At 43.0% G+C, this 19,949-nt stretch overlaps 2 protein-coding genes across 2 annotated transcripts; both read left to right on the top strand.

Moving 5' to 3' along the window:
* Window positions 1–7,217: 7,217 nt before the first annotated feature.
* Window positions 7,218–8,894, top strand: hoxa11a (homeobox A11a). Its single transcript, XM_073463269.1, has 2 exons — window positions 7,218–7,884; window positions 8,662–8,894. Exons 1-2 carry the CDS (start codon window positions 7,218–7,220, stop codon window positions 8,892–8,894), a joined length of 900 nt encoding a protein of 299 aa, XP_073319370.1.
* A 5,897-nt stretch (window positions 8,895–14,791) lies between these two features.
* On the top strand, window positions 14,792–17,183 carry LOC140993742 (homeobox protein Hox-A10-like). Its single transcript, XM_073463268.1, is given in 3 exon segments — window positions 14,792–14,913; window positions 14,915–15,624; window positions 16,666–17,183. Coding segments are annotated over 3 exon segments (1,092 nt in total). The 5' UTR covers window positions 14,792–14,806; the 3' UTR covers window positions 16,941–17,183.
* The last annotated feature ends 2,766 nt before the right edge of the window (window positions 17,184–19,949 follow it).

Below are 19,949 nucleotides of genomic sequence, written 5' to 3'. Positions count from 1 at the left end.
TTAAATGTTAAGCAGTCTGATATCTCGTGCTTATGACTTGCACATGGCCAGCTGGCTGACTCACACAAACACCACAGAAATGTGAGACAGTGCGTCCGCGAGCACGGAATGCGGCGTGGCCATGTCTCACGTCCTCTGACGTAGGCACGGCGGGGCGCGCACGTGTTACACAAGAAGCTCAGAGATGGGGCAAAAAAAGAAGAGAGATGTCTGACTGCTGTAGTCCAAAAAAACACAGAGGAGCCGGAAGTGTTGACGCTTTAGAGCGGAAGTTTGCTGCAGTGACGTGCGCAAGCGCGGCAGCTCATTGGCTGCGAGGGAGCACGGCAGCGTCTTATTGGCCCGCTGAGAACCAAAACAAAGCCGACAAGTCCCGCCTCCTGTAACGTGACAGTCCAAAGCTCGACGCTCAGTGCGCCGCCTATCCGTCTGTCCTCACACGAGCCATCTTTGATTGGCCCGCCCACCGGCTGTGGCAGGAAACACAGGAGGAAGAGTTGAGCTCTGCTGCCACACTAAGGCGAAAGAGTGAATTACAGTTTATATTTCTGCACTCAAAATGGGCTCAATCCACCTACTCTTTATTAAAAAAAAGCTATTAATGGAGTTCTATTAAATCCAGGCTACTTTAATCACAAACAAGTAAAGAAAGTAAAAGTGAACCATGATTATTTCACTCTTACTTCAAACATCTATTTTAAAGTCTGAGCCATTTTATAGATTTGCCAATCTCATGTTACACTAACAATGAAAATGGCCTCTTTTAAAAATAAATAAATAAATAAGATCATGGTTTCTGGTCATCAAATTAATCAAACAGACTATTTTGAACCCTCATAGACGGAGTCCCTGTACTATTATATCCGTAATATATTAATATCCTGAGAGGTTTCAGTTCAGATCAGTAAATAACTCTAATGGAGCACATATCCAGCAGGCAGCCCGGTGTGTCTCTCCCCTGCCTGTCAGACATGGCTGAGCACAGACAGGGCCAACGCCAGGCATTGCTCTTTACATTGACCTTCGCTGTCTCTGCGCGTAATGGAGGCGAGGCCTGCAACCTTCAGTCAGTCAACAATATAGCTCTGGTCAAGCTTGAGAGCGTGAGTTTGGAAGATAATCTCGTAATACAGCTCAAAGACCAGAGCAGACATAAGCTTATCCGAGACCGTGACAGCGGTCAAATAGAAGCACTTGACCGAGATTATGTGAAAGCCTCCTCCATGTCCCTGTCGGCGCCTGATTCCTCTGCAGAGGGGCTTTTCATGTCCTGATCTCATTTGGTTTGATATATAAATGCCAGATAATTTACAGTGCGTGTTTATGAAGGATGTATAGGCACGTTTTTAAAAGAAAGATGAACAGCGAGGACGAATGCGTACAGAGACAGCAGAGGGTCTGTTTGGTTCGTGTGGCTTTTGTTTTCCTGAACGCAGATTAGTTATTTCCCCGAACATAAAATACATGTTTGGTGTTGATTGAAAGTCAAAGAATAAACATTGATCTGCACAAGATATTAAGCTGTGAGGCCATTTTGTGCAGCAAACCTTTTGGTCAATACACTGAAACGTGTTTTTCTTGAAAATCCTTGAGATTACTGATCGAAACGCCACATACGTGTCTTTGAATGCTTTTATAAACCGCTGCAAGATGCTTCATATTCGTATCCTGTCCAGACAATGGTCTGCTATATTTCTGCTCAGAATAAATGAATGCAAGGGCCAATAAGACGGCAATGATTTGACCCTGTTTTGGTCTGTTTTTCACCTAAAATCCATTATTGATTGAACTACAATCGATGGGAATCGTCAAACTGTTAGTAAAAACAAGTAACCTATTGTATAATCTGATCGCCGCCATTTAAAGGAGCTTGACTTAATCAATATCTGTGAATGAAACTAATATCCGTCGTGTGATTCGTTCATTATTCATCAGTATTTTGAGCTTCGATGGAAAAATGCGACACAGAAGTGAAATAAGATAATTTTGTGGTGAGAAATTTAATCCAGACGCGACGTTTTCGTTTCATACTAATAAATAGAATAAACCTTCTTTTTTTGAATTAGAATATCTTTGATCCAAGACTTTATGTTGTGTATGTGACCGTTAACCGACATTTACACATGCGGGCAAAACACAAGCGATATTATCTAATTTTTAAAAATAAAAATATTAAATTAAACTGAAGTGTCGCGGTGGTTTGACTGGAGATGTTCCAACATTTCCCATGTTAGCTTCTGTTACTTTAAAATATTCTATTTTAGCACATTGTGGAAGATTATGTTCAAGTCACATAAAGGACAGATGCTCAAACAGCCACACATCTGGACGATGTTTTTAATCAGAGGAAGACACCCTTTAATTAGAACAAGCTTTACTGTTCACGAGACTCAATCCGACTCTTTCCTTTATCTAAAATATTATATTTGTCCTTGTTTGAGCATGCGCATACAATAGCAGGACTGGAATGAAAGTTTAAATTCAATTTCTAATCATCTGAATTTGTTTTTGTTGCACAATCCCACAAAAACAAGCGCGCAATTAGATGCGCAAGAGTGTTTTCTGACGCAATAACCCTCATTTTTACATTGTGAGTTCATTTTCCAATCTTAACACTAGCTTGAATTTTCTTTCTGTCTGTGTTTTCCTTCTATCTTTTTTCTTTTGAAAAAAAGAAAAAAAAAAACATTTATTCCCCCAATTTAAGTCCAGTTTATGTCCTTTTGTCCAGGTCAGCTCCTTGTTTCCCAGGATACCCAGGCTGATCCGGCGGCTGCATTGTGAGTCTCCACTGGTGAGTCAGAGGTGCTCCCGTTGACCGTGGAGTTGATCAGTTTCCCTGGTATGGCCCCTGTGTGGTCCGCCTGGCCCCTCTGTCGTCGCCATATCCGTCGGCCCACATCTCTGTCACCTGTGGATAAATCAACAGTTTGTTGGCCCAATCAGGTTCAAATTTACTGATATTTTCTCTGCTCGTTCATTTGTGTGCCAAATGTAAGAGCGAGCTCTGATTGTTTCATGTTTCAGTCTGATGGTTTTATAATCCCCCCCCCCCGCAACTGTAGGCTCGTATCAGTGGAGCCCGCAACATGATAGCGGCTTAGACGAGACCATTCAAGTTCAAAAACACTTTTTTAAAAACAATATCTTAATCTGTAAATATACACAGGAAATCAACGCGTAAATGTATATTTTTAATGGCTGTTTTGGCTGAAAATGATACATTTATTAATGCGCTCAGCCTGGTTTTGTTTTGGTTGTGCCACCACGGGTTGTGCGCATTTAAAACTTCTATGTTTAGTTAAGTTGTATTTCCAGATCATTTCATGTGAATGTATAAGTGTAAATGCATGTAAAGCTTACTTTTGGCACCCGTCTTCTTATTGTAGTCAGTCTGTATCTTTTCGGCCTTCTGCTCTGCACACTCTCCACTAAATACGTTGTTTTCATTCCGAGCTGAAGTATCAATGGATGCTTTGAGGCGCAGGTGTGGTGGCTCATTTTTCCACCAAATGAAAACAACACAACAGGCCTGCACTTAAAGCTCTGTGCGCCTTTCATTTCGCCTGAAGACTTAAACTACAGGAGGCTTCTTTGCAAGACACTGAATGCGCCTATTTAGCCCACTTTACAGCCCACAGGCCTACCTGACGTGGCGTTAAACTGTACTTTCAGATCCTCCCCACACTCGATTGTTTACTTGTTGTCTGGCGAGGTTTTATGGTATGCAGATTGAGGCTATCTGTGCGTCGCTTTCTCTTCCTGACAAAATCCACCGCGCTCCTGTCGCCTCAGGAGTTGCACTTAAATACAAGTTAAATATGCAGTTTTATTATCTGTGTATTTATATAATTACTGTTTTTAGTGTTTGATTTAATCCATTTAATGTTAGCCATTTGTGTGTGTGTTTGTTTGTGTGTGTTTGTATGTGTATGTCTGTGTGCGTGCGTGCCAAGGTCCGATAACATAGCGAAAGAATTAAGTAAAGGCAATGAAAACAGCATGCCTGAGTAAAAACACTGATTCTATCTGTCTAGACGGTCACTCCTCCTCCATAGTCAGTCATTGTGGTTTATTTTCAAAAGTCAGTGAGTTAATGTTTATCTTTTAATGCTTCATGTTTCCATTTTTGTCTCAAATCTGATATAAACTGACTGTTTTTCTTTGCGTAAAGCGCATAAAATGATGCTATTATCAACCTCAGGGCCTGATGGAACAATTCTCCTCAATAAAATCACGAGTTAGCATCAGCTGTTTCAAGTTAATTTCAAACCTACACCAGACACTATATTAATGCCGTACTACTTTAATGATACACTATTAGTGCGAAGGTGAAGTTCGTTTGACTTCTCTTCAGCTCAGACTTACAGGCTCACATTATCGACCAATCTTGTAACCTAAAGCCTGCGTGAATGCAAAAGCAATTAAAGGAACTCCATCCGGGGCACAGTGGGCCCTTTGCTCTCTGTGAAGGACCCTCTCCCTCCCCCGAACTTGAAGTCGACCGTACAGACAAAGCTTTGGCTTTGAGAGCTTTTACGCAGCGCCAGACTGCAGTTTGATGACCAAAAACCACAGAAGGATGGTCAGAGGCTCAACACAACGACTTCCTTTTAATATAAAACACATTTGACATAACCTTGGCATTTGTTTTTCAGTGCTTGTTTGTTGAAATCCAATTTTTTAAAGACAATTCTTTTATTTTTTCAGGCAAATTATTAGAGATAGGCTTAGTTATTGCGAGTAGAAATCTTACCTTAGTTATGCAGAGATATGATGTGTTTCTGTGTCACTGAAAATCCTCAGCTGCTGACTTTGAGTCCGGGTGGCGACTTCCCATCACGCTTGGCCAGTTTTGTGGTGTCTGTCTGGCCGGGGAGAAAAAAACGCTCAGCAGAATACTATAGCAGCTATAAAAACGCAGGTCTGTGCAGAGCTGGCTTTGGTTTTCCTGGGCATCCTGTGCTCAATTACAGCTTAAAAGCTTCAGCACAACTCGTAGAATTTGTCTGGATTGACTGAGAGGCGGAGCGTGTGGTCGCAAAGACACTCGAGTTGTTTGTGTCCCTGCAATTTATCCAAATAAAATGGCCTGCGAGCAGGACGGTAGATATCTCAGACTGCATGTTTTTTCCTGTTTTGGTACGCTCACAGGGCGTTAGTTGGTGCTTGCACCGACTTAGTGTGTGTGATATTTTAAGGTTGTGTTTCACATGTGCCATCAGGAGACCCTTGGATCACCATGTGCACATCGGGCTGTGGGGCCAGGCCAGCCGCGGCGGTCTTAATCCGAGCTCAGGTCGCTCATTCACAGCACATTAGAGTCAGGTTGCAGCCTCTCCAAAACAAGCTGCACGGTGGCCTCAAAGCAGAGAACTAGGGAATGTGCTCTGTGACATGTTTACCAAATCAAATAGAAGACATTTCTGCATTTCAGAAGATAATGGGTATACGTTGTCTTATTTTACTGTAACTTCAGTAAAAAGTAAAGCTTTAATCCAAAATTATTGCCGCATTTGGCCTCAAGATATTTAGCTTATTCACAAGCAGGTTTTAAAAACGGATTCCCGAGGAAAATGTAGTTTTGTATATTTCGAGCTAAATTGTGAAATACAACCAGAGGTATTTAAAATATCTGCGTTTAGAAACATTTCCTGTCCTTTGTGTTTGTTGAAGGGATTCGCGCAAATGTGTGTATATTTGCGTAGTGGGAATAAACAGGAAAAAACGAGGATATGTTGGAAATTATTCCCCATCAAAACATAAAAGTGTCTTGTAAATTTCTGGAAGCTGTCCTCTTACTCAACGACGCACATGTGAATAAATATTTGCAAGAAAACTAAAGAAATAGTCGTGCGTAAAAGTGGAGCGGGCTAGAATGTTGCGACTTTTGGAGCTGTTAGTGGATCCAATAAATGTTTAATATGAGGCGAAACAGAGCCGCAAGACGAGGATCATTCAGGAACAGAATAAGTTTGTGATTTTAAAGAGGTTGTAAGGTTTGACTATTGAAGCAGAGTGTTTTTCATGATTACAGGCGACAGAAGATCAATTCTTGCGCTTTTTTCCTGAGCAATTCTCCGGTCTTTTCTGAAAAGTATATGCAGGTTTATATTGTTCTAACTAGCAACTTGAAAGAAAAAAAAATATGACAACAATAAAATGTTTTTATTAATCTAAACTTTAGAATTTAAAGTAGAGTAAATTATCACAGACCACCAAACTTCATTGTCTGGGTGTTGCCTTAAATTTCTATTCTCTTCTCTATAAATTGTAAGACCGTATCCTGTGTTTATTTCGTCCAAATTTCAGTTTAGTCTTGCCTATAGTGGCACTCACACAAGGCTGTAGCCAGTTGAAACATTAGCCGCTACTTTGAACATGACCCTGATAACCAAATGCCCACTAGGCCAAATGCTACGTTGTAAAACCACCAAACGATGATGACTAAGACATTTCTAAAAGCAGTCTTCAGAGATAAGGTGGTTGTCTCCTTCCTCCAATTCAGGTCCATGTTATCTGCGCACAGTAATGCTGGTTTAGTTAATGTTATTGTCAGATAGGGCCCGGACAAGTTAGCTTCCAGAATCCTTTTTATTTTCCACACATTTGCATAAAGAATTTAAAAGCAAGGAAAAGTAGAAAAGCTCAAATTACGCACAGATATTTTCCCAGGATAGATTAGTGCGTAATAGGAAAAGAACATCTGTGAAATTAATATTGATATTTTGGTTAAAGCTTCCATTGAAATCCCTCTTTTCTCTTTTAAAAGCCAGCATAATATTTTTTTTCTCTTCCCCTGACTTTGTTGCATGTTCAGGAATTCATTTTTTTCAAGCCGCCATGGCGATAAACCACCAATGTCAAGCTTTAGGACACACAGCAGTCATGACTCTTACACTCCTACACACACACTCTCTTTCTCTTTCCTACACACACACACACACACACACACACACACACACACACACACACACACACACACACACACACACGCACAGCCTGAAAATCTGTCAATTTCTGCCGCGTGGTCACGTGACCTCCTCCTCCGTGGAGTAGTGGATGGAGATGGCTCTCCACGTCAGCTTACGTCTCCAAATTTCTGCTCAGCGAACCTGCTTCAAAGAGGCAGGAGGCACGGCGCTTCAGAGCCATGTTCAGGGCGGTTATAGAGGAATCAAACCCCAACATAGAGTTATAGTAGAGGGTGAACTACGATGATGGATTTTGACGAAAGGGTCCCCGTCGGATCAAACATGTACTTGCCCAGTTGCACTTATTACGTCTCGGCGGGGGCTGATTTCTCCGGTCTTCCCTCGTTTTTGTCCCAGACCCCGTCCACCCGCCCCATGACATACTCCTACTCCTCTAACCTGCCGCAGGTCCAACCCGTCAGAGAGGTGACGTTCAGGGACTATGCTGCTATTGACGCGTCCGGTAAATGGCCACACCGGGGGAACTTGCCCCAGTGCTACCCCAGCGCGGAGGACATGGTGCACCGGGACTGTCTGTCGGCGCAAAGCGCCGTTGTAGGGGACATGTTTGGTAAAAACAGCCCTGCTGCTGCTGCCGCAGCGTACCACCACCACCACCACCACCACCATACAAGCGCCGGCTCCGCTGCCACCAATTTCTACGGGAATGTGGGCAGAAATGGCGTGCTGCCACAAGCCTTCGACCAGTTTTACGAGACGGCGTACGGGAACGCGTCGGAGAGCTCTTCCACAAATGGCTACTCAGGCGACAAAACCCCGACCAAGCAGCCCAGCTCTGCGCCGGAGGACGCACAGTCGTGCAGGGACACCGAGGCGAAGGAGCCCCGGGAGGAGACGAGCAGCCCGGAGTTATCTTCCGGCAACAATGAGGAGAAATCCAGCAGCAGCAGTACGTATTAAAGTCAGCGCCTTGGTTATGAGAGAAAGTTTGCAATCTTGCGCGCTGCTGTTAAAATTTTTATATGCTGTTTTATAAGCATATAAGGTTTATAGAGGGCCTGTAGACCCCCCACCCCCCAACAAAACTTTGTTATAAACTGCAGGATCACGTGTTTGGAATTGAAATTGGCCGTGAAAGACATCAGGCCGGCGATTTTTCTAAAACACTCCCTGACGTTTCCAGAAGGCACACAGTTTATGAATGCGGATTCCGACACAGACCTGCGTCCATTCCTTGTATTATAAACGTGCTTGTTTCACGGTTTCTTAACTTAAAGGAGCGCTTTGCATGTAATGAGGGTGGTGCCTCTGGTTTAAGGTTTAGCACACACGAGCTCTTGTGTTAAAGCCATCATGGAGATCCTGTGTTCCCATTTGTACATTTTGCCCTTTTTATATGTTCTATAAAACCAATAATTTCATAGAAACAGGCTCCTGTTGCTGTAAGCTGCTGATATTTGAAAGTGAGCGTGTTGTTTTCATTTGTGATAAAAGGTCAAAGCCCAAGTGTGTTGTCTAGCGAGCCAGTGGTTTTGTCATCTTTCCAGTCTGTGTATGACACTTGAAATATTGTAATGGCAAATAAGCTTTATGTAGAGGAAATCCGCCCGTGCGTAATCTTGGCTAAATCCAAACCGTTTAATTCTTTTTTTAACATAGTCATGGCTAATTTGAAGTGTTTATATTTTCTGTGACCGCTCTTCTTTTCCTTTTCTCTGCTTTCCAGATGGACAGAGGACCCGCAAGAAAAGGTGCCCGTATTCCAAATATCAGATCCGAGAACTTGAACGAGAATTCTTTTTCAGTGTGTACATTAACAAGGAGAAACGCATGCAACTGTCTCGGATGCTCAACCTCACCGACCGACAAGTGAAGATCTGGTTTCAGAACCGTCGCATGAAGGAGAAGAAACTCAACAGAGATAGATTACAATATTACACGTCTAACCCTCTGCTTTAGGGGTGAAAACAGCCCCAACACAGCTTCTCAAAAAGTCCTCCTGCTGTGTGGACTGACTGCGTTTACAGACAGACTGACTCTCCCTGTGTGTACACTGCGTACCACAATGGCCGCGACAGCAGCAGCAACAACACTGCTCAATGGTTAATTTCAAGTTCGAGGACAACAGTATCCTGTGATCTGAAGTACCTAAAGAGAGAGCATGAATTAAGGCAGACTGTGGACTTTGATTTCGCTCTTCAGACTCTGTTTTCGAGGGAAAATGTAGAAACGGATTTTTTTCAAAAAAAGCATTTTTGTCTGTGCGCTCTCGAAGGCCCATGTTAATATTATTGTGGCCCACAGGGCGCCTTGTTTATTTTCCTTTCGTGCGGGCGAGAAAATTAGCAGTCACTAATTGACTGACTCAGTGTATTTTGTAATCAAAAGATTTATTTTACGTTTTTGTTTTGTTTTAAAATCAGAAAAGTGGTGCGTTTGAGGATGATGGCGAATATGTGACTTTAATAACTGAATCTATATTGGTGTGACCAAATAATGAGTCCGAACGGATGAGAATGTAATGTGTTCCTGTTTTGTGTGCTTATTTATTTTGTAGCCACTCGTTTACTATCTCTGTTTAATGCCACGGCTAACTAAGTCAATTATTACATGCAGGCTGTTGGGATTCATTGTTCAGTCTGGGGTGACCTCGAGCACGAGATTTAGTCGTCTTTCCTGTAGCCTGCTCAGTGAGGTCTATGACTATTTATATTTTGCGTATCTTTCAATTCACAAATCAATGTCGTCCCTTTTGATTATTTGGAGACTATCAGTCGAGTATTGATAATGCAGGCCAAACCAGAGAGATAAGCTTGTCTACTGGATCCGTGTGGAGTTGCACTGAGGTACACGCCCAAGATATTCACACAGGTATACGCAGCGGGCCTCTTCGGTCTCATATTGATACGCATAACAGAATATTTTTCTCATGACTCGTGATCCTTTGGTAATTGCTGTCTCAAGAAGATTAAACAAAATGCATTTTCAAGTGTGCTGTCAGGGCAAGGCTGGTCAGGGTCAAACGCATTGAATCAATTGCTTGGTATGCCCAAACTATTGTGTATTATACTATATTTCCAAATAAAAACAAATGAAAAGATTATTGAAAAAAATCTATTTCTGTGTGGTCATTGTTATGGTTTAATTCACAGGCTTCTTCTTTTTATTAAAAATATAGCTCTGACACATTTCGAGAATGGAATTACGCACACTGGGGACATTTTACGCACGCAAAATACAGACATTTAACTCACGCTGGTTTGGAATAATCACAGTTTGGTGCCATGGTGTATAGCAAACAATTAAAAAACACTGAAGTGCAGCAGATCTGAGCGCTCGCATACAAATTATGAGCCGTCCAACCTAATGGAGGCACACACACAACAGAAAGAGGCGACCTAATGCAAATTAAACGTGATTTTATGTTGAGTTTTAAAAATAAAAGTTAATAAAGCAACAAATTGAATCACAAAGCTGTCGATTCTTGTTAAATTTGAGCAGGTAATCTTAAATCTGTGGTTGTGCGCTTCAGTAGAATAAATATAGATATAAACTAAACAGAAATGTTATTGTTGTGCTCTCAAATTCTGTTTTTCAATTATTTTGAATCACGTCTCTCAATATTTTGAGCCATATAAGATGTTTTATTTTACAACTCTTGCATTCCATCTGAAGGAAATCTTTGTTATTGAACCACGCTGGATAGCATATATAGGTCCCCCTTTATCTATACCTATAACATTTATTGTTTCCAAACATTCAGCATTTCAGCACGCACACTTTGTTTTCTATCTCTCTCTCGCTCTCTATGTAGTCTATACGTGCACGCTGTCATTTCGCTGATTGGCTTTGGAAACACTGCTCCAACAGCAGTCTCCTTTGGCGAGGGTCGCCATATTTGCTGTTGTTATCACTGTGTTTATGGGAGCTAGCCGCAGCGCATTGGCGTTCATATATGACAGTCAAAAGGGCCATAAACGCGGGGAGAGAGGCTGAAGTTTATGGTTGCCTCTCTCTGCCATAGTCCGGCCTTGCCTTGCGCATCCTTTACTGCGCGCTGGAATTCCGTCCCTAATTACGGGACATCCTCCCCGTTGCCGCAGCAACGTGGCCATAAAAGCTGTCTGAGAGTCTGGGGCATTTGTACAATTGGAGTGCAGTGCAATAAACCGTCTGAGACCCAAGGTTATTAACTGTGTTACCAAGGAGGCGAGAGCAACGACAGGGAGAGGACGGATAGGAAAAAGCTTCTGCTCGCTTGCTGCATCGACTTCATTTGAAAGGCTTTTCCCCCTAGCATGGTTTATCCACCTCGAATCAGTGTAGTGGAGAGCGGCTGCTCACAGGATTAGACCATCCTCTACCACCGGGCGGCGCTATTGGGACCAATGTCATGGCCGTGGATCTTTTCGTCTCCAAGCTCACGTCGAATGCACGCAGGTAAAAGTTGTCAACACAGCCCGGAGCTGAAATGGCTCGCTCAAACCTTGCGTGTGCCCGGCCTTTAGACGCTTCTGTGGTAACTTTGAGATGGTAGCCGCTTTGAGTTTAGTTTCCACATTTCTCTGTGGTGCTCACTGGGCCGTGCGGTGGAGAAAGTCTTCCTGGGGGCCCTAATAAGGCAACACATCTGTGCCAAGCCTTCATGCTGCATGTGCTATTCATTTTGCTGAGCTAGAGCTTTTTAATGGTTGAAGTATAGCGTGGCCGGCTTGTACCTGGAGAGATCAGCAACCAGTCCAGTCTCGCCACAAATGTTTTGGATTTGGGGGAAAGTCTGTCTTAATTATTTACCACAAAAAAAAAGGGATACAGCAGTTAGTGTCTAGAAATGCAACACGAAGCAGTGGGGGCTGGATACAAAACAAATGATTTCATTTCTCAGATCTCGTGCTGAAGCGGCTCATCTTAAATCACAGCAGCTGGCTTCGTGTGCTCATTCTTCTTGGTCCTCTTCCTCTTCTTCAAAGAAGCTCACTAACGACATTTGACGTCCTTCCAAAGCCTCCTCTGTACGTGCCAAGTGCACAAAGGCTCTTATTTGGAGAGATGTGATTGTGATATGGCAGCAATAGCGTCTCCCTTTTCCTTCCTGTCATGGACACATTGCTGCACTATCACGGCTATCAGTGTCAGTCCGAGTGGCGAGTGGCTATTCTGGACCCTTAATGCCGAGTCTCGTTCTCCTTTGTCTCTCGTGAAAAATAAATGCTTCCGCTGGATGTAATAAAACGCGGCATTATTGTTCATAACTGCACTCGGGACGAACATGATACGACTCAAACGGCCTCTTCGGCCACGGTTATATGGGCCGGATCAAAGCCAGTGGTCAGAGTAAACTGTTTTGAGGATATAATAGCCGGGCAGCTGTGAAAATGAAGATTTAATAGCTACAATTAATAACTGTAACACAGAGATATCGATAGGCCCCCGTGCCAGGACAACACCATGAAGTGTGCAGGCCAAAACAATATAATACTGGGCACACATAATTAATTGATGTATTTAGTTTCCTCACGGGCTCATGTGTCCCATAAGGAACAGGCCGCTGCGGGGGAAAGTATACATGCTTTGGACTAATGCTGTTAGTTAGGCTGTATTTAGTAGTTTCATGTTTTCTGGATTATTTTATGTTTTTGTGGATTTAATAAGCGGGCGCGCGCGCGGCCTTCTCCTTAAAACTCCCGCGTCGCAGAAAAAAGGCCCTTATTTTATGTATTTCTCTAATATATCAATTTTCTTTTAAAACAGACTATTTTACTTTATTCTTAGACACATAAATAACCTCCGACCAATTTCCAGTCATTTAAGCCATTTGAAATATGTGCGTTTTGAGCAGGAGGGAGTGACAAATGTCCACCGTCGACGCGCTAAAAATCTTAAGCCAGTGTACATAAATGAGCTGTCAATGACTGCAGCGTTTAGAAACCTAAATGGGCTCAATTTATGAATTTCTCCCGAAATTTCCCCTCATTTTCAGTGCAACAGGGGTGCACAACAAACCCGGGGGGCTGTAGCGGCCACCACCTGGGCCTGGTAATGGCAAAGCTGGCCGAGATTAACTTCAACCTGGAGAGAGCAATAGAGTGCACATGGCCAAGGACACTACGAGATGGAAGGAGAGTTTTATTGTGGCCCTTATTGCCCCAAATTGGACCGACAGGATGACTTGTATGTGCAACCTTTATGTCTGCTGTGCTGTGTAGCGCTCTGCTGTGCGAATTCTCTCACAACAAAGTCGTGATCAATACCTGTTTGCAGCTGTTGGAAGAATTTGAATTGTTATACTGAGCACAGTTTGGGTTTTCTGATGTTATATAGAAATACGGATATATTGTTAGGTGAAACAAAATCCATGTTTTTGTTCATAGAGGTTTTTAACGAAAGTAGAAGCAGGTTTAAGCTCTTTTGTGTTGTGCGTAATGTCAAATCGGGCACAAATGAACTTATTTCCACATCCTACATTAATGAATAAAAACGTAAATACAGCTATTAATAACACTGATCCTAATTTCATAGAGCTCTATTAAATATATTTTCATGTTTGAAGGTAAAATGTGAAGTTATATGCGCGCAAGTTTTATATATCACATTTATCAAAACCAGCTCCTAGTGAGCTCCAATAAAGGAAGTTATTGCACATCCTGTTATATATGTTATATTAATATTTGATTGTTTGAAAGGTGCAGTAATTGGTCCAATACTATCCATGTATTTGTTGGAAAAGGGCCTTTTTTTCGTGACTAATACTTTTATTGTTTTTAATTGCTGGAGACAGAGAACTGGTTCGCCGTCGTTTACGCACGGGGGTATCTTAGTTCATCTTAATGCGTTTTACATAATTCAATATTAGCCCAAAACCTCAAGTTAAAAAAAGGTGTTTGATGTAATAAAGTCAATTTTAAGAGCACACCAAGATACTTCAACGACTCTATTTGAACTACTACAGAGACCTTCCCTGTGGAAAAATAAATAAACGGAAATGAAGAAGAAAAAAAAAAGAAGGAAAGAAAGAAGCCGAATGTTTGATATTCCTCCTTCTATCCCCAGGCAGCATTAGTCTTAACACCTTTGCTTTTAGTGCGGAAGAGTTCAGACTGTCTTGAGGTTAAAGGATGCACCATATAAAACGGCTTCTTGCCAAGTCATTTAGCCAAAGGCGAATTCTCCCTAAACATTTTACTGCCACTACGTCCCAGGGCTTTGTTATTGTATGTCTTTGTTGGTGGGTTTCTGCAGCACTATACTTTTAAACTTGATTGTCCAAAATCTTCCTCTAACGTGGACTACATGTAGTGTTTTAGTATGTTTAGTGTGTTTGTAGTAAAATAGTTTTATTTTTCATTCTCTGACTTTCACCTGAGCGTTTTATCAGTGTAGAGGTTTGATTCTTTTTCTAAATCTGATGCTTGTAACTCTATTACAACTGCTGCTGAGGTTTGTGGTAGCATTTGATTTGTAGCAAAGGAGGAATCAGTGCTTCAGATACTATTTGCTGGTTGGCACAGTTGAGAGGTGAATCCATGCGTCTGGAAGAATTCACTGCTTTCTTATAAATATGTGTTTTAAACTTTGCATCGTGTTGGACCTCGCCCCTTCTACGGGGCAATAGTGGTGCATTAAGGCGAGGTGAGGGAACACACTGATTACTGTGCTGTCTCCTTTCTCTGCCTCAGCTCCATGATGGATATCGCTCCGGCTGCTACGTAGCCGCGGAGTGGGAGGGACTACCCGATTTCCAGCATTTCCATTGGTTTTACAGTCCTCGCGGCGGAGAGGGGGGGTGCCTCTAATCATATCCAGCATGTTTTGCACAAGAAATGTCAGCCAGAAAGGGCTATCTTCTTCCCTCGCCAAAATACACCACAATAATGTCATGTTCGGACACCCCGTCAGGAAATGCGTTTTTAGTGGATTCTCTGATCAGTGGCCGCAGCGAGAGCGGCGGAGGTCACTACACCGGGAGCGCGGTGTGCGTGCCATAGCACCGCCACAGAAGTGCCTTACGGACTACACAACTATGGATACTTCCCAGGTATGGGTAAGCGGAGCGATGTGGGTCCCCAGAACATGGTTGCCACCTCAGGCGCGTACATGTCCAGCATGGAGATGTGGATGGACGCGCAGAGGTCATGTCGAATGGACCAAGAGCACCCAGTGGGCTCCCAGGTCGCGCCCTGCTCGTTCCCGCAGAACATTAAGGAAGAGAGCACCTACTGCCTGTATGAGCAGCCCAAGTGCCCTAAAGCCTCCACCGCTGAAGATCTCACATATTCGAGGTTAACGACAACCGGCCTCGGTTCGAGTTCGTGTACAGTCACCGATGGCGGCGGCGGAGGCGGCGGGGGCTCAGTGCCTGTGCCGGGCTACTTCCGCTTGTCTCAGACGCACGCACATTCTCATAAACTTTACAACACCAACGGCCCCCAGCCGAACCCTTCCCATTCTCATTTTGGCCTACACCCCACTGCTCCCGCTCGCTTCCACACGCCACCAATCTCGACTTCTGCTCCAGCCACGGCGGAGGAAGGGAGGAACACCGAGGAGCCCGTGTCCTCGGGAAAAGCAGACCTGCAGCCTCACGCTGCACCGGGGAGCGAGGAGGCGCACGAGTCCTCGGATGCAGAAGCCTCCTCAGCTGACGAGACAGAAGACCATGTCAAAGAGAGACCAGCAAAAGCCACTAAAGGTAAACTTAGTTCGTTATAGGTGTGGTCCTGCATTGTTGTTAAATTTGCATGCAGCGCAGTTAGTGTGGCGCTTTTTATTGACACCTGCCAGGTTTTATTTGACTTACTAGACTGCACACTGACAAGTAGATGCACGGGTGTGAGAACTTTGCATTTACCTATTTCCTCTCAAGTCGAATAATATCAGTTTTTATTGTATAAATCCATTAGAATGATGCATATGTGCGTGGATAGATCCTGGAAGATTATGCGTAAAACTGAAAAATGAGTGAAGATTTTTAAGGCAAAGCTAGATTTGATTTAATTAAAACATTTCTACAGTAATATGAAAAATAAAGGAGCTATTTTCAGATACTTACATACAGTATTATACAATTTGAATACCTATAGCCTTAGCCAGTATTTATTTCGAGCGCTGCGTAAAATATACTTGTACACAGGTCACATGTGTACGGTGTGTGTGTCTGTGTTTGTAGGCCTGTAATATATTGTGTATCCCATAATGTCTTTGTATTCATGAACTCTGTATGTCACAAAGACTACTACTGTTCCACTAGACTATTTTTGTGCAGTGTTTTGTAAATTGTGTAATGTTTTCAACTCCAAGTCTGGTGATTCCAACAAAGAAGCCATACTTTACGCATAAAACACACACACACACACACACACACACACACACACACACACACACACACACACACACACACATCACTTTAATGTGTGTATAATGCAACCAGAAACACACACACACACACACACACACACACACACACACACACACACACACACACACACAGGTATGGGCTACACCACAGGCCTTATTGTTGTAGTGCCTAAAACCATGTATAATACAACCATAGACAAACAGACACACACACACACACTCACTCCAAGAACACACACTCACACAGTCCAAGAACACACACACACACACACACACACACACACACACACACACACACACACACACACACACACACACGCCAATGCCCCTCATGTTGCAGTGCGTAAAACTCTCTACTATCTGCCATTTTCTTTAGGAGACACAAAAAGTGAAAACGCGGCCAACTGGCTGACAGCAAAAAGCGGCCGGAAGAAACGCTGTCCATACACCAAGCACCAGACACTGGAGCTGGAGAAGGAGTTCCTATTCAACATGTACCTGACCCGAGAGCGCCGCCTAGAGATCAGTAAAAGCGTCCACCTGACGGACAGACAGGTCAAAATCTGGTTCCAGAACCGCAGGATGAAACTGAAGAAAATGACGCGGGAAAACCGTATCCGCGAGCTCACCTCCAACTACGGATTTTCGTGATAAACGGAAGGTGATCACATTTTGAAACAGAGAGAAAATTGTCTGAATCAATGACGCCCAAACCTTCCCCACCACTTTGTCCACATAATGACTCATTTTTCACTGTGGGGGTACAACTTCTCTTTTATTTCCAGACAGGTTTTAAAGTCATCGTCCTCTGTGAGCTACTGAGAAGAGAAAAGGGGGGGAAATATTGAATGTTATGGGTTCTGTTTGGTTGTTTTTCTGATGTCGTGTTTTTGTAATGTCGACCTGTTTCTGTCACATCTGTCGTATGGTTGGATAGTGTCAGTGGAGTTAAATTTTCACAATTGAAAAAAAGGAGAAAAAAAAACACATTGTGCTCTGGAAAATGGGGCTTAAATTGTCCAGGTTGTTCCCCGCAGCTGGCACATTTTCTTATTTTATAAATTTAATCAAACAAATATGAATTTATTTTACTTTAATTGGAATTGCATGATATAAAGTTTGTTACATTTTTACCAAAAAAAAAAAAAAAAATTAAACCACCCTGGAATATAACGCCCATGTATCACCAAGGGAAGAATAATTCACTTATGACCATTAGATGTAGTCTCCCATGATATAGGCCTCTTCTATGTATGAGCTAAATGTATACGTTGAATCTTTATCCACACTGAGGACGCGACAACGGTGTGCCAAGTGAAGGAGGAACGTTTATATTGTATATTTCTGTGTATATATGACATTGTGTTTTTGTGTAATGCCTAATAAATTATCAGCTCGCATTGAGGAGTAGCTGCTTGTATTTTTCTACTGTGGGTTTTCTTTAAGAGGATGAAAAAGGGTTTTGTTCGAAATTCAAAATAACATGGCCCCCCCTCGCTTGAGGTTTTTTGTGAAGCATCTAAGCTTTCTAGGGGGTAATGTAATGGCCATCGGAAATAATTAAGATATTAGGCTATAAGCCGTCTAGCTGCATGCCCAGCCGGCTATTGTAGAGTTTTATGACTGGCTGCTATATGAGGTTTCTCCCTCTCCTCTAAGAGCTGCTTCAGTCGTGGGAGAGCCTTTCAGACGGAGAGGAGGCCCGGCACTCAGCTACAAATCTCCACTGTACAGATACACTGAGGATAAAACATAACCTTCTGTTTTTAGTTTGGGAATACTGCAAGGGATTAACGTGTCCAGGATCAGGTAAGTCTGTTTATCATTGTGCAGTATTTTGTCCATTTTGCGCCTTGTTGCAGCGGCTTCACTTGTAGTGTGTACAATCAGCTTGTACTTTCTCAATACAGACGACTTTTTTTTTTTTTTTGCTGGGACGCTTGATGACGGCAGCGGCGACCACGCTGCGTTACGAATTGGCTGATTGTGTTTCACATGAGGGCCGGATCGACTGTCGAGTGGTTTAGGTAGTTTCATGTTGTTGGGGTCCATTTCTTAACTCTGCAACATGAAACTGTCTTAATTGCCCCAGTTACACACGTCGAACCCAGAAAAAGGAAAGCAAAGCAGGGACATAAAGATGCTGGCATGTGATGGAAATTGTGGAGAGGTGTTTTGGAAGCATGCACCAAAGTCTATTTGGCGTATAACTCGGGGACTGACTGGCTGTTGTGTGTATTCTTAACCTGTCTCCTGTAATGTTTTCTTCAGTCTTCCCCGCTTGTTTTTCGCCGTTAAAATAAACCCGAGCAGGGGCCATGTGTGCTGTATTTAAACGTGATCAAAGCTGAGCTGCAGTATGCGTCGTGGACTTGGGGATTAAGGGAGTAAAGCCGCGAGTGTTTTCCGTGAGTAGTAGTGACGCAGACGCGCCAGACAAGGCCTCGGTTACGACCACTGCAGTGGAGGGGAAGGGGAAGGTGAATGGGGCAACAGCGACCTCCGTGGGCAATGAGACCGGATGCTTCCGCTGCGCAATAGTGGCTCAGACAAAAGGAGGGGAAGGGCTTTATGGCGATATTTAGATCCGCCAGACAGGCTGTTATCTGCAGAGGCAAAAGAAGTGAATAGCCCCCGCGGTAAACTGGGTGAAAAAACACCCTGATTTAGGTTTACAGCCTGAGAGCCATTGGCAAAGTGGCGTCTTTTCCTGCTCTGAAGGTGTTTGTCTATTCGAACTTTTAGTGCACAAATAGGCGCACAGCCGCTCCTTTCCCCCCTCGGCTTGTTTGATGTCTGTTGGCCAAATAACGTGCAAGTACCAGCGAGGTGATAGCTCGGAACTACAATGCACATTATGGACAGCTTGTGGCTTTTTTTCTCCTTTCTTTTTTTTTTTGGTCTTTTTTTTTTTTGTCTGTCTGTCTCCTACCTCCTGTGCTCCTCTTCCAAACGCAATAGTAACAGCAGAGTGCAGAGAATTCCTGCGTGTTGAATTGCCTGTGGCCTTGTGGGGTGTTGGCCAAGCTCTGCGTTTATTTGCTGGTAATAAATAAAACACGCAGCGTATAATGTGCGAGAACTCAAGGTTGCTGCTTTGTGGACGTGATCTGCGGCGTTGGGGTTGGATTTAGGTTTATTATGGACGCTGATACGCACACTATCACACTTAGCACCATCCACACTGGGTTTAAGTTATTTATTTATATCTGTAACACATAAATTCTTGTATTACATTAATGTATTTTCATTTTTTTTAATCTTATGAATAATTCCAGCAAAACCACATTTAAAGTTTAGCTATTTATTAATTTCTTTAAATCCTAACATCTCCAACTTGCAATTTCCTGACTGTTTATCGCATAATTAATTTTATTTCTCACATGTTCTAACTCTAAATCTCCACTACATATGTATTTTAAACGCGCTGTTGCGTCCTAGTTTGAGCCACTCCTCGCACTATTTAATTTTTAAAAGGAGGAAACCGCAAGCACCACATTACGCATACTTTTAGCTCTATTTAAGTGTAACGTTAGACGGAGGCACCGGCCGTAAGCAGGCATTAGAGTTAATTTGTTAGTAGTGGTGATGATAGCAACATATAGAGGCCCGCACAAGTGATAACGGCGGTGTAAATATTACACGCTTTGAACGGGAGGT

This window comes from Pagrus major, chromosome 3 (assembly GCF_040436345.1).
Source record: "Pagrus major chromosome 3, Pma_NU_1.0".
Lineage (NCBI taxonomy): Eukaryota > Metazoa > Chordata > Actinopteri > Spariformes > Sparidae > Pagrus > Pagrus major.
The sequence above is the reverse complement of the archived record's forward strand: the minus strand, read 5'-3'. Positions and strand labels throughout refer to the sequence as shown.